The sequence below is a fragment of the Rhea pennata genome, chromosome 17, assembly GCF_028389875.1.
Source record: "Rhea pennata isolate bPtePen1 chromosome 17, bPtePen1.pri, whole genome shotgun sequence".
Lineage (NCBI taxonomy): Eukaryota > Metazoa > Chordata > Aves > Rheiformes > Rheidae > Rhea > Rhea pennata.
The window spans coordinates 17,038,276-17,051,209 of NC_084679.1; the positions used below are offsets into that span (position 1 = coordinate 17,038,276).

The 12,934-nt window shown below is 55.6% G+C and overlaps 1 protein-coding gene across 13 annotated transcripts in view; it reads right to left on the reverse strand.

Annotated features, from left to right (window-relative positions):
* Positions 1-301: 301 nt before the first annotated feature.
* Positions 302-12,934, reverse strand: part of NF2 (NF2, moesin-ezrin-radixin like (MERLIN) tumor suppressor) — a 42,047-nt gene continuing 29,414 nt past the window's right edge. For 4 of the 13 annotated variants that reach the window (XM_062590401.1, XM_062590400.1, XM_062590391.1 and 1 more), the window contains 2 exons: positions 12,380-12,539; positions 5,589-6,241 (listed from right to left, as the gene is read on the reverse strand). In XM_062590401.1, the coding sequence (XP_062446385.1) occupies positions 6,191-6,241; positions 12,380-12,539 (211 nt within the window). In that variant the 3' untranslated portion in view covers positions 5,589-6,190. The other 9 variants (XM_062590402.1, XM_062590399.1, XM_062590392.1 and 6 more) reach the window with 7 other exon arrangements.

Consider the following 12,934-nt stretch of genomic DNA (forward strand, 5'->3'; position numbering starts at 1 on the left):
GTCTTTCTTTCTTTTTGTTTAAGGAAGATTGGAAAAAATATACATAAAACCATAAAAACAGGCTGGCATAGAGACGGTTCTAATTTATCTTTAATTTAATCTTCACCTCCTCATTTATTAATGAGCCTGCTTTCTCCAGCTCATTTTCATGCTCCCCTGGCAGAGCTGTAAATGCCCTTCAAATTCCCTGCTGTCCCTCTGCCGAGCAGGAATTCATCCTACTTTATTTCTTCCCTGCCCTTATCTTATCTTGCTAACTTAATTTAACTATGGATTTGCAAGACATGTCTCTTCCATGTTTCCGTATTCAAATTCCCACTTCTCCCTGCAGAGGAGAGAGCAAAAGTGGAAGTCACTTAGTCCTGTCCACAGAGGCTTCCCAATAGCAAAGGGTGGGGATCAGCCAAAGAAACCCAGTCGGGATAGGGATTGGATGGGGAAACCCTGCAGGGACAGGGATTGGACAGGGGGGTGGGGAGGAACCCTGCGGAGATGAGGGTTGGATGGGGGAAACCCCACTGGGATGGGGATCAGATGGGAAAACCCCACCAGGATGGGGATCAGATGGGGGAAACCCCATTGGGGTAGGGATGGTCCTCTGTGATATTACATCGACAATCCTGAAGGTGCAGGGGGGGATGTGAGGGGCCACCATCAAGGGTCATGGTCATTTTAAAGCCCCCCCCTCTGGCACTGCGAGTGCTGGTGGCAAGTTCCTTGTAATACCCACTATAGCGCATGCTATATCATGCATTTGAGGCTTTCTCACAGCAAAACCCCAGTGCTGCATCGGTCTCCCCATAGTGGGACCTTGTGGGCTGGGCTGGCTACCCAGAGCCATCGCTGCAGTTGCCAGCCATTTGCTCTAGAGCAGCCTGGGTGCAAATCTTTCCCATTACACCAAGAGCTTGCAGGTGCCAAAGCGCTTCTGTGGCACAGGGCATGCTGGGACTCTTAAAAGCCTGGGCAACTGGGTGCCCAGCAGCCACAGCAATGGGGCAATGCCGGCCCAGGGCCATGGCAGTGGGCAAGGGGGCACCTCCAGGGCAGCAGCAGCAAGCATCTCCATCCCCTCATGTCCATCAGGGCCAGTGCAGGCTGGGCACCAGTGTCTGCTTGCTCTTCTCCATCCCCCCAGTAAGGCTCCCTGGACTTCTGCATTCCCCAGAGAGCCCTGCACTCTCAGGGCAGCAGCTCCCAGGCAATGTCCAGCCCCAATCCACCATGCAGTTCCTGCACCCCACTGCATGGTCTTGCACCCTACTGCATTGTCCTGCACCCCACCTGACGGTGCTGAACCCCATTGAATGGTCCTGCACCCCACCGAAAAGTGCTGCACCCCCCTGTATGGTTCGGCATCCTGCCATGTGGTCCTGTACTCCACTGCATGGTCCTGCACTCTTCCTCATTGTCCTGCAACCTGCCATGTGGTCCTGTAACCCACTGCATAGTCCTGTACCCTACTGCATGGTCCTGCAACCCACTATGCAGTTGTGCACTGCACTGTATGGTCCTGCATCCTGCCATGTGGTCCTGCACCCCACTGTGTGGTCCTGCACCCTACTACATTGTCCTGTACCCCACTGTATGGTCCTGAACCCCACTGTATGGTCCTGCACCCCACTGGACAGTGCTGCACCCCCCTGTACAGTTCTGCATCCTACCTTGTAGTCCTGCACCCCACCACATGGTCCTGCACCCCACCACATGGTCCTGCACCCCACTGAACAGTCCTGTACCCTGTCACAAGGTCCAGTCATCTGGCCTGCAGCCCACCATGTGGTTCTGCACCCTGCTGCATGATCCTGCACTCCATTGCTCAGGCCTGCCCCAAAATACATCATTCTGCACAGTCATGCACCAAACCATGTAGTCCCACAGCCCAGTGCTCCCCACTACATGGTCCTGTGTCAAACCACAGGGTCCTGCATCCTGCTGCATGGTCCTCTACCAAGCCATGGGGTCCTATACCCCATCAGGTGGTCTTGTGCCCCACCATATAGTCCTGCACCCTGCTGCATGGCCCTGCACTCAACCGCATGGTCCTGCACCCTGCTGCATGGTCCAACACCCTGCCAGACAGTTTCTGTATCCTGCTGTATGGTCCTGCACCCTATCACATGGTCCTGCACCCCATCATGCAGTCCTGTACCCCACTGCATGGTCCTGCACCCCACCACACAGTCCCACATGCCACCACATGGTCCCACACCCTGCCACACAGTCCTGCATCCAACTGCGTGGTCCCACACCCTGCCATGGGGCCGGGCAGGGCGTGCCTGACCCTGCAACACCACTGCAGCATGGCAGGGGGGGCTGTATGTGCTGCAGCAAGAAGGGTGGGGGAGAAGAACTCTGTTCTCCCAGTTTCCTTATTTCCTTTGACTTTTTAACTGGCCCAGGATTGATGCTCTCCTTGCAGAACACCACAGCACTTTGCAAAAGAGTCCAAAGAGCTGCCTGCCTTTTATTGCCCACCACCCTCGAGAAATAGGTGCTTGTGGCACTTTGCACACACACATACAGTCTCCCTCGAGGTCGCTTCTGCCCGCACCACAGTCCATGTTGCCCCTAGGGTCGCTTTGGGCTTTTGACAGTGGCCACCAGCTGAGGGTGCACAGGGTGAGTCTGTCAGTCCTCTGTGGCAAGAGCCACAGCTTGGCCAGTCCTCACTGCTGCTGCGGATGGGGATGCCAGCGCTTATCGGGTGGCCACTGTGCCACTCACTGCTATCGTTGTGTGGTCACTTTTCTGCTGACGCTCCTGCAGAACATAAAACATAAACAGCAGCCCCTGGGCCCAGCTGCTGCTTCGGCCTCCTACGGAGCCCACCTGGCAAACGTGCTTCATGCAAGTACATGGTGCTTAGGCAAATGCTCTTGCCTCGCTCAGCCCCTGCATGCAAATGCACTGGCCCATGCAGGTGCCTTCTGGTGCAAGAGCCCTGCTCTTGGCTGCACATAGCTTTAACAAAGAGGCAAGTGCACTTCCCTCGTGCAAAGGCCTTTTCCTTGTGCCAGTGCACTGTCCTCGTGCAAATGCACTTCCCTTGGGTGCACACCCTGTGAATGCAAGTGAAGCTTTGTGCAAATGTTCTGTGCTCATGCAGCTGCGGGTCCCCTGGGCAAATGCACTTCTCTTGTGCAAATACAGCTCCCTTGTGCTTCCCTCGTGCAAGTGCACTGCCCTTGTGTAAATGTAGCTCCCTTGTGCAAACGCATTGCCTGCATGCATGTGCTTTCACTCATGCTAGTGCACTGCTCCTGTGCGAACACCATGCACACTCACTCTCTCCAGTGCACACACGTGCAGGCACCGCGGGACCTCTGGCCTGCCCCAGCCCAGCAATCACTCTGTGCCTGTGCTGCTTGTGAAACTGCACAGGGTCACTGAGCCCCCTCTCCTTCCCCCGCCCCCTCCCCGTGCCCTGCTCTGCCCCCAAGAGCCAGACATGGGGCCCTGACTGCAGGGCCAGCAGCATGAATTATGCATGGCAGCAGTATGGTGCAACGGGCGACAGGGTGAGAATATCAAGCGGCAGCGAGGGGACACAGGGGACGCCTGGCACACAGGGACATGCGATGCCTCAGAGACATGGGAATGTCCAGCTAATGGGGCCCTGCAATCCCCCAGGGACATGGGGACACCTGGTGAACAGGCAGGGGATGGAAGCAGCAGAGCGGCCCTGGCACATGGCTCTGTGCCCCCCAGCTGCCCCTTGTCCCCACTCTGTGGGCTGGGGGGGTGTCCCAGGGAGCAGGGGCACCGCAGTGGCAACGACTGTGAGCCATGCAGGATGCAAGCGCTGAGCACATGGTGTTAGGAGTGTGCAATGCCATAAGTGTGCGGGGGCTGCAAACGTGCAAGGCTTTGAGCATGCAGAGCCACGAGGGCGCCAAGCAGAAGTGGAGTCAGCACTGGGACGCCCCGAGCCTGACCCGGCCCCAGCGTCGCTGTCCTGGCAGGCAGGGGGACAGCTCGGCAGGCTCGGGAAGGCATCTCGCACAGCACTGGTGGCCACTCGCCCCCACCAGCGGGGCACAAGGGACCCCTGAGCCTGCAGCTCCAGAGCTGCTCCGCCACCTTCTGCCGCAGAGCACCAAGGGCCTCTCTGCCCCGCTTTCTGAGCGAAGCCCCTGCGGGATTACAGCTTGCCCTCCTCCACAGGCCCTGGGCACCGCCACATTGCTCATCGCTGCCTTTGATCCTGGGAAATCAGGTCACCCCCTGCCTCCCGCCTGCTCCCACCGCCACTTTTTATGGAGCAGCCCCGAAATCTGCCGTCTCCTGCCCGGGAGTCCTGGGGAGCCCCCACCGCCCTGCCTGCAACCAGATGCCAGATGCCAGAGAAGCCCCAAGGCAGCCGCCTCTGCATGGGGTCATCTCCAGGGATAAAAGTGCCCCCACCCCGCCCCACTTAGGTGCCCCGCAGATGCTCCTACTCTGCCCCACTCGGGTGCCCCTGGGTGCTCCCTCATTGCCCTGCTCAGGCACAGCTGGGTGCTCCCACCATGCTCTGCTCGGGTGTCCCAGGTGCTCCCTCCTTGCCCAGCTTGGGTGCAGCTGGGTGCTCCCACCCTGTCCTGCTCGGGTGCCTGGGTGTTCCCACCCTGTCCCGCTCGGGCACAGCTGGGTGCAACCACCGTGCCCTGCTCGGGTGCCCCGGGTGTTCCCATCCTGCCCCACTCAGGTGCCCCTGGGTGCTCCCAACCTGCCCTGCTCAGATGCCCCACTCTACCCCATTTGGGTGCCCCTGAGTGCTCTCTCTTTGCCCACCGTAAGCACAGCTGGGTGCTCCCACCTTGCCCTCTTGAGTGCCCCTGGGTGCTCCCACTACCCTGCCTGCTCAGGTGCCCCTGGGTGCTCCTCCTGCCCCACTCAGGTGCAGCTGGGTGCTCCCATCCTGCCCCACTTAGGTACAGCTGGGTGCTTCTACCACCCTGCCCTGCTTGTGTGCCCCTTGGTTCTCCCAGCCTGTCCTGCTCAGGCACAGCTGGGTGCTCCCAACCTGCCCTGCTTGAGTGTTCCTGGGTGCTCCCACTCTACCATGCTCAGGTGCCCCCAGCTGCTCCCTCCTTGCCCAGCTTAGGTGCAGCTGGGTGCTCCCACTCTGTCCTGCTCGAGTGCCCCCAGTTTCTCCCATCCTGCCCAGCTCAGACACAGCTGGGTGCTCCCCCCCCTGCCCTGCTCAGGTAAGGCTGGGTGCTTCTATCCTCTCCTGCTCAGGTGCCCCCAGGTGCTCCCACGCTACCCCACTCGGGTACCCTGTGGTGCTCCCTCCCCATCCCGCTCACATGCCCCTGGGTGCTCCCACCCTGCCCCGCTCAGGCACAGCCAGGGAATCTGCTCTTGCTTCAGGTGACAGCGGCAGTGCCTGGCGTCACCTCCTGCCCCCAGGCGCCTCTAGCTTCAGCACCTGGTCCCAAGGGTGCCCCAGCCTGGCACTGGCATTTTCCCAAGCTGCAGCCACACGTCTCGGGAAAGGCACCGTGCCAGCACATGGCAGCACCCGGGGGCTGCTCGAGGCTCTCCGAACTCACCCAACTCTGATAAAAAGCAAACAATCAAGGACAGCTCAGCCACCCCCCTAGAGCTTTGAATTTTTATTAAAACCAAGGCAAAAAACATGTTTTCTGGAGTATAACAATCCCTGGAAATAGAAAAAGGCTCCGAACGCGCCTGAACTGCAGCAGCAGGGTGATACAAGGCAGTGAGTGTTCAAACAAGCCAGCTAGGGGCTGCGACATGCCAACTGGCGGGCTACAGTGCCGAGCACCGGCACGCTGGATCCGGCAGCTGCCATGGGGGCTTCACCTCGGTGCCGGCCGCCGCTTCAACTGCGGCCCTGAGTCCCCTCCCCGGCACCAGCCGATCAGCTTTTCGCTGTCCCCTGGGACTCACAGAGCAAGGAGGAAGAGGAGGCCACTGTAAGGAGGAAGATGTGACTGGTTTCATCCACCTTCTTCCTCCTCTTGCCTAAGGGGAGGCACCGGGAGCCCCGGCTGGCCAAGCCCAGGGGACTCGGCAAAAAAACACGCCAGAAAAAAAAATCCAGGAGAGGCAGGGAAATGAGGAGGAACCTGCAGATGCCCAGGGCTGGTAGGTGAGCCCGGAGCTGGTGCCAGTCGCACTGAGTCTGTGGGTGGCCAGTGTGCAGCCCCAGGTGCACGGCAGCAGCAGCGTGGGCATCCTAGAGCTCCTCGAAGAAGGCCACACGGGACTGGGTGCTCTGCAGGGTGAGCTGCAAGAGAGCAGAGGGGTAGCTGAGGGGGCACCCAGCACCCGCCAGCAGCAGGGAGCCCGCCTGGGTGGCACAGGCTGCTGGGCACGCCAGGAACCAGGCAGAGCCTGCCAGGATGCCTGCCTGCTGCCACTGGGACCCCAGCGATCCCCGGGGGGACATCCCCTATGATCCTTTGCCTTTGAGGGAGGAACGCTGGTGCTCCTGGCTCCATGTAGCGCTGCACGGATAAACCCATCCAGGACTCGTGGGATCTCCGGTCGCCCTCCGCTTCCGCCTTCCCCTGTTGCGTCGGAGGAGCAACGCACAAAACAGGCTGGAAGAGCACGAGTAGCAGACTCGAGGCCAGGCACTGGGATATGCCCAAGGAGCTGATCCCACCTGGATCAACCGGGACCAGGGCTGAAAGCCCCAGCGCACGGAGAACGCCCTGACGTGAGCCGCGCTCCTCTGCGGCGACACAGGAGGCTCCTGTCAAGCCTCTTGCATTGAAATGCCTTAGATTTCACCTGCCCTGGTACGCTATGGTTTAAGCCCCGTGCAGGAGCTGCAAAGCTGCTTCCTATGGCCCCAGCTTTCTCCCATGTCCCCTCCTTGGGAATTCCCACGCAGCTCCCATTCTCTTCCAGAAAATCCACAGCATGGGAAGTTTCTGCAGGGCCTCAAGCTGAGTGTGAGAAGCAGGACCTGAGTGAGCACTGCGGGAAGCACAAAGCACCCATATTTTCCTCTTTTTTTTTTTTTTTTTTGGCACCCTTTTATTTATTATTATTTTTTTTTTAAGAACAAAGCCAATACAGGTTGTATCAACACAGCACTCCAGCAGCCACATTCCCACCCTTGGCTGCAATCAGGGCACATGAATATAGAGAGAAATTCAGAAGCTCTCTGTTCTGCACTGTCTGCCCAGCTTCTGCACTGGCTCCCAAGGGAAAACTCCCTCCCTGTTTATTTATCCCCCTTTTATTCCCGTTCTTCCTGCAGCATTGTGCCTCCACAGCACTTGGGCAGAGCCTGGCCACGCAACACCTTTCGCTTGCGCTCCTGGCTCCAAAAGAACACTAAGTGTAGGCACATTGCTGCTGCTGGCACAGCAAAACAAACGCAGAAAAGAAACCCCAAACTCCCTCGCTGGCCCCAGGAGACCTTGGCAAAGGGAGAGGAATGGCATCTGTGAGGCTCATGAAGAGGGCGCCCTGCTTCCGTGCCATGGTGGGGAGAGCTCCTGGCCCAAGCAGGCCGCAAGTCAGGCACCGAAACCTCTGCATTCATACACTGTCACATGGTGTAAGGGCCTTCCCCAGTCCCCCCCAGCCATTTCCCTTGAAGTTTGTTTTTCAGAGCAAGAACCTCCTGCGCATCTTCTCCCTGCCGCCCCCCTCTGCCAGGCTCTCTTACTCCCATGCTGGCATTTCTTCTCTTTGCAGCCTGCAAGGCTTTGATGAGGGTGTTGTTTGGAAGAGAGACGCTGATGCCACGCTGGAAGGAAATGCTCTTTCAAAAGGCGGCCCAAAAATAGCTGATAGCCCTGGCAGCTCCCGCTTTCGTTTGGCTCCTCGTAAACAAGGAAAGGAGGCCACTGGGGAGCTCGGCTGCAAGGCAGCACGGAGAAGGTGACGAAATAACCCCCCAGCCCCAGCAGGGATATGGTCTCTGGCACAGATGAACCCAGGCAGGATGCTGCCTCCCAGCACTTGGAGTGCTGGGCAAGGTGCTTGTTTGCCAAACACTGCTGGCACCGCAACTGTAATGCAGGACCTGACCCACCTGGGTGCAGCCAAGCCCGCTCTGCACCACACACCTCCATCTGGCCCTTCCCGGCAGCTCTGCCCAGGACACAGTAGTTCTTGGGCTGCTTTCCGGGAGGAGGCCGGAGGCAGCACGATGGCCTCCTTCGCCTCTGCAGATGCCACACTGCTCCGCTGGCCCAGCTGGAGCGAAAATCTGCTCCCCATGAGGAACCTACTGGTCCCAGAGGGGGGGCAGTCAAGCCTAGGAGGCTCCAGGAGATTGGCAACCCCAAAGAGATCCAGCCAGAGTTGAAGACCTCATGAGGGACCCTAACACAGTAAGATGGACCAGAGAGCCTGGAATTGCAGACAGAAAGCAGTTGCCACAATGCACATCCCCATGAAAGCCTCCAGGACATCCCAAGGGCTGCCTCGTGACACTTGGCAGCAAGTAGGAAGGAGGCAGAGCATCGTTAGTTGGGGCCCAACAATGCAAGAAGTCCACACTGGCATACTGCTGAAAAATAACTCAAGTTCGCAGCAGCTCACCCAAACTCCTGCTGTATTTCCTGAAAAATCCCAAACACCTCAACGATGGACAAAACTTGCATTTGCCGGCTTTCCAGGACATTGCTACACCGTGAAAGGATGGGATTAGCTGGAAATGGTGCTGCCAGCATTGGCTCTCCCCATCCTAGATGAAGGATGAAGCTGCCTGTCTGGGAGCAGGAGATTTGCTATGTGCTGGGATACTTCAAAGGGCTTAAATCCCAGTAAGAAGCATAACAGGTCGAGAAGAAAGCAAGGGGAATGAAAGGCCTGCTTGTGTTCACATCTGTGAGCAGCAGCCCATCCTGAGAGAGGTTTCCACCAGAGGACAGGATGAAACAGGCTTTCCCCCCCCCTCGCTATTTTACTGTGGCACGAGTGACAAACCCTGCCAAAGCCAAGCAGTCTAGAGGGGCTGAGCCGGCCTATGCCAGAGCGGCTTCCAGAGGAGGCAATCCATAGGAAGAAAAAAAAAAAAAAAGAAAAAAAAAAGCTTCAGCATGTTAAAAATGTACTTGAAACTGAAAACTTGGTGAGTGTCTTCAAAGGCAGGCACCCAAGCCACTGTGTATGTAGCCTATCCACTTTCAGTGCAGGGCTTGCTAAATCCTGCTGGCGCACAGGCATCATGGGCCTAAAAACTAACCAAGAGCAAAAAACCCCTCCTTCCCCAACTCCATCTTCTCTAAAGGCACGCAAGTCACTTCTCCACATACACCTGGACACATGAACCGAAGCCAAATCCTTCAAGAAAAGTAATTTTGGGAAAGGACAGACAGGGTGTTACCAGAGCAGAAACCACTAGGAGATGCAGGGGAAGGAACAGCATGCCACAGTGAAGCCCAGCACAAGTTGCCCTTGGGATGAAGGCAGCTTTGGAAAGCGCCTCACCAACACGTGAACACCTGCCAAGCTGATGGGTCCAGCCGGGTCCATCCGCTCCCTTCTTACCCACAGATGCTACTGCTTTCCCAGGTGGGTGCCGCCAGAGAGTGCGAGCAGATGCATCCTCAGCCATTGCTCAGACTGAGGAACCATCTCCCCCAAGGACCCGGCCAAAGTATGGCGATTTGAGGCATTTAAAAAGGGGCTGGTGCCTACGAGCCCAGGAAAAGGGATTCATTCAGCACTCAGGGACATGGGGCAGGAAACCTTCCCTGTTTCCAATGGCTGCAGCTCTTCAGGGCTGCAGGCGGGAGAGGAGAGCCCCGAGCTGGGACAGGCATCCGCAGCGGTGGCAAACACCGAGCGCTGGTTCCCTGGAGCCCCCCAGCTGCCATCTCGCCCCAGAAACCCCTGAGGACACTAGCTGTCCTCAGCTGTCTGCATCTACCTGTATCTGTTACTCCACCAATGAGCAAAGGCTGGTTTTGCACCCATACATTGCTCCTCTCCAAGACAGAGGTGCCAATTTCTAACTTATTACAGCAGTTTTAGCAGCAGCAGCAGCATGAGAGAGGGAGGCTTGACGCTGACAGTTTTGCTATTTTGAATCCTGACTTTCCTTCTGCAGCTAACAAGGGGGAAGGCCCTGCTTTACTTCATTAAGAAATCTCCAAAGGCTGCCTGGTACCTCTGCTAGCTTCCCAGCCACCATCAGCAGAGCAAAACCAGCCACATTTAATTATTTAAGCATCCACGCCTGCCAACTCAGCTCCCGACGAGGAGGACACTCTCCAACGTGGAGGATCAGGTGAAAAAAGCAAAGCAGCCATGAACACCAGCAACGGAGCGAGAGCTGGGCAGGGTGCTGAGCGCCAGGGGGCCAGCTCGGGCACTGGCAAAACGCTGGGCCTCAGCACGGGGCTGGCAAGTGCAGTGCAGGCCACTGGCAAGCGCATGCACTGGTTAGCGTTGCAGTCAGTGACCCCACCACCGCGCACAGGGTACCTTGCCGTAACCTGCTTGGCAGTCTCAAATGCAGATAGGTCTTCTGCCCTGGGCTTGAGGCTAAACCAGCAAAATAAAACGAACAAAACAAAGTCCTCTGTGATACAAGTAATGGAAGGTCATTTGTGCAATCCATAGGGCTCAACCAGAAACACTCAGCAGTTTCCCAGGTGGGGCAAAGGACTGGCGTTAGTTAAGCACTGCTAAACCCCCATCAGCTTTTCCTTTTGCGGCCTCTCAAATTGCCCTTTCCAGCACAATCAGACAGACCAAAGCCCTCCTGACAGCAGGAACAAAAGCAGTCCGCAACTATATTCTCCTGTGCTCCACTACTAGGAAAAAGCCTTTGCTCCTGCAGCAGAGATAAGCGAGGCTTGGCCTCTGTGAGAGCATAGGGATGGGACAAGGTGTCAGCTCCAGGGGAGCGAAGTCTGGCCACGCAGTCCCAATTACAGGAACGGTGCCTTGACAGATACCTGCCTGACTGCCTCACCACCTTTGAGTGAGACAAATGGAATCTTCAGCCCTCTACAAACTCCTCTCAAAAGCTCCCAGCAAAAGCAAAAATTTAGCATTTTCTGTTTCAACCACAGATACTGTGTGTGGTGACAAAAATCTAACAGGAGCAGAAATGTTCTCTAATTTTAAGATTTAAGACAAAAGGGGCTGGAAAGATTTTTATAGCCCTCCCGTGGGAGGCACAGGGACTCGAACAGCTCCAGGCTACTGCAGGCAGACCTGAAAGATCTGCTCACTGCATTTCGCTGCTCCAATTCAACAATCAAAAACTCTCAACCAGGAAAGTCAGCACAAATGGGTATTTTCAAACCCCATCAGATGTACCTCTCCACTAGGACTAGTGCAAAGGCGAGGAATTGTTTTTTTAGAACCTGTTATCGTCACCACAAGCTGCAGCCCTGTCAAGTGTGCCACCCAGCTGCAGATTTCCATGTCTTTCACAAGAACAGTCACTGAGAAGAAGCCTGGGCAAAAGCCTTTCTGGGGGATTACATCCCACCATGCAGGTTAGAGACGTATCACTGGCCCCTTAGTACAATGAGCTTCACTGGGAGAATAGCAGAGTTGCCAAGCGAACAAGTGACAGAGCACTGGAACAGGTTGCTCAGAGAGGTTGTGGAGTCTCCGTCTCTGAAGATATTCAAAGGTCGCCTGGATGCAACCCTGTCTAACATGCTCTAGGTGACCCTGCTTGAGCAGGGAGGTTGGACTAGATGATCTCCAGAGGTCCCTTCTAACCTTACCCATTCTGTGATTCTGTGAAAAAGAGAAAGGGCTGCATGCAAAACTAAAGAAGAGGTTTCATTCAGACCTTGCACAGGCGTGATACCCATGCTAGCAGAGCCCATCACCGTAATTTTTTGGTCCGGTATTAATTGCAAGCACATTTAGAGAGGCAAATGGCTGCTAGGGCCACAGCATAGAAGAGACATGTCACCCAGCTGCACTAGGGAAAGATCTCACCATTAGGACTTGCAACTTTGCAACAGGTTACTTGAGAACAGACTGAAAAAGAAGAGGAAGCTTTTTCTACTTGTAAATCAGGAATGCTCTCCCTCTTATTAGGCACCGGTCCAGCTAGAGTCTGTTCCCATACATTTATGGTATGGTTGGAATAAGAAGTTAGGGCTTTTCCTGCTCCTGGGGTCACTAGGGTAGCAAACCTCTTCTCACGGCATCTCTGTCCAGCTTTTGTTCAAATCTCCAGCCCTTTGTGTCCCTTTACCCAGCACTGATCAATCAGCCCAGGTTGCAGCAAACAAAGCAGGACCTAGCAGCAGCTGAAATTCTCTGTGCCCTGGTTTGGAGCTCAACAGTCCGGGAAGAAAACCCAGATCAAATGATTTTATTGTAACGCTTTGTGCAAAAGCTAAACCAAAGGGAAGGGCAATTCTGTCATGGCTTTTAAGGGGTTTCATCAGGCAAGATACAAACTGGAGCCTTCCGATACCTTTTTAATAGTGTTGTGCTTGCTGTTGCCTCGGCTGGTGTTCTCATTGTGCAATATATCCAGCACCGTCTCTCTCTCCTTCAGCTTCAGCGCCTCAATCTCTGTCTTCAGTTCATTCAGTTGCTCCTGCAGATGTTTGCTTTTCTCCATGTACTCAACCCTAGCGCACACAAAAAACAGGCTCGAGGTTAGCACCGACCACCTGCATCTGATGTGCTACATAATACCACAACAACCAATAATGGAATTGTAACAGACCCCCGCCCCGCCCAATCTTTTTCATTTCTGGTGTGTGAAGCCAACAACATTAGTTTATAGCATACACCTAAGCTACCCTGCTTAGCTACACTTAAGCAGTAGTCTCAGCAGTGATTTGTTCGTTATTGAAAAGAGGACCCAGAAAACTGACCCTAGAACCAAACTGCAAGTAACATTACTCATTACTATAAAAATACAGCTGAAGGCTGCCAGATGATATTTTTAAGTCTCCACATTTTCAACTGAACCTGCACCATGACTTAGGCTAATACTATCCAGCTTCTGGCTATAAGACCC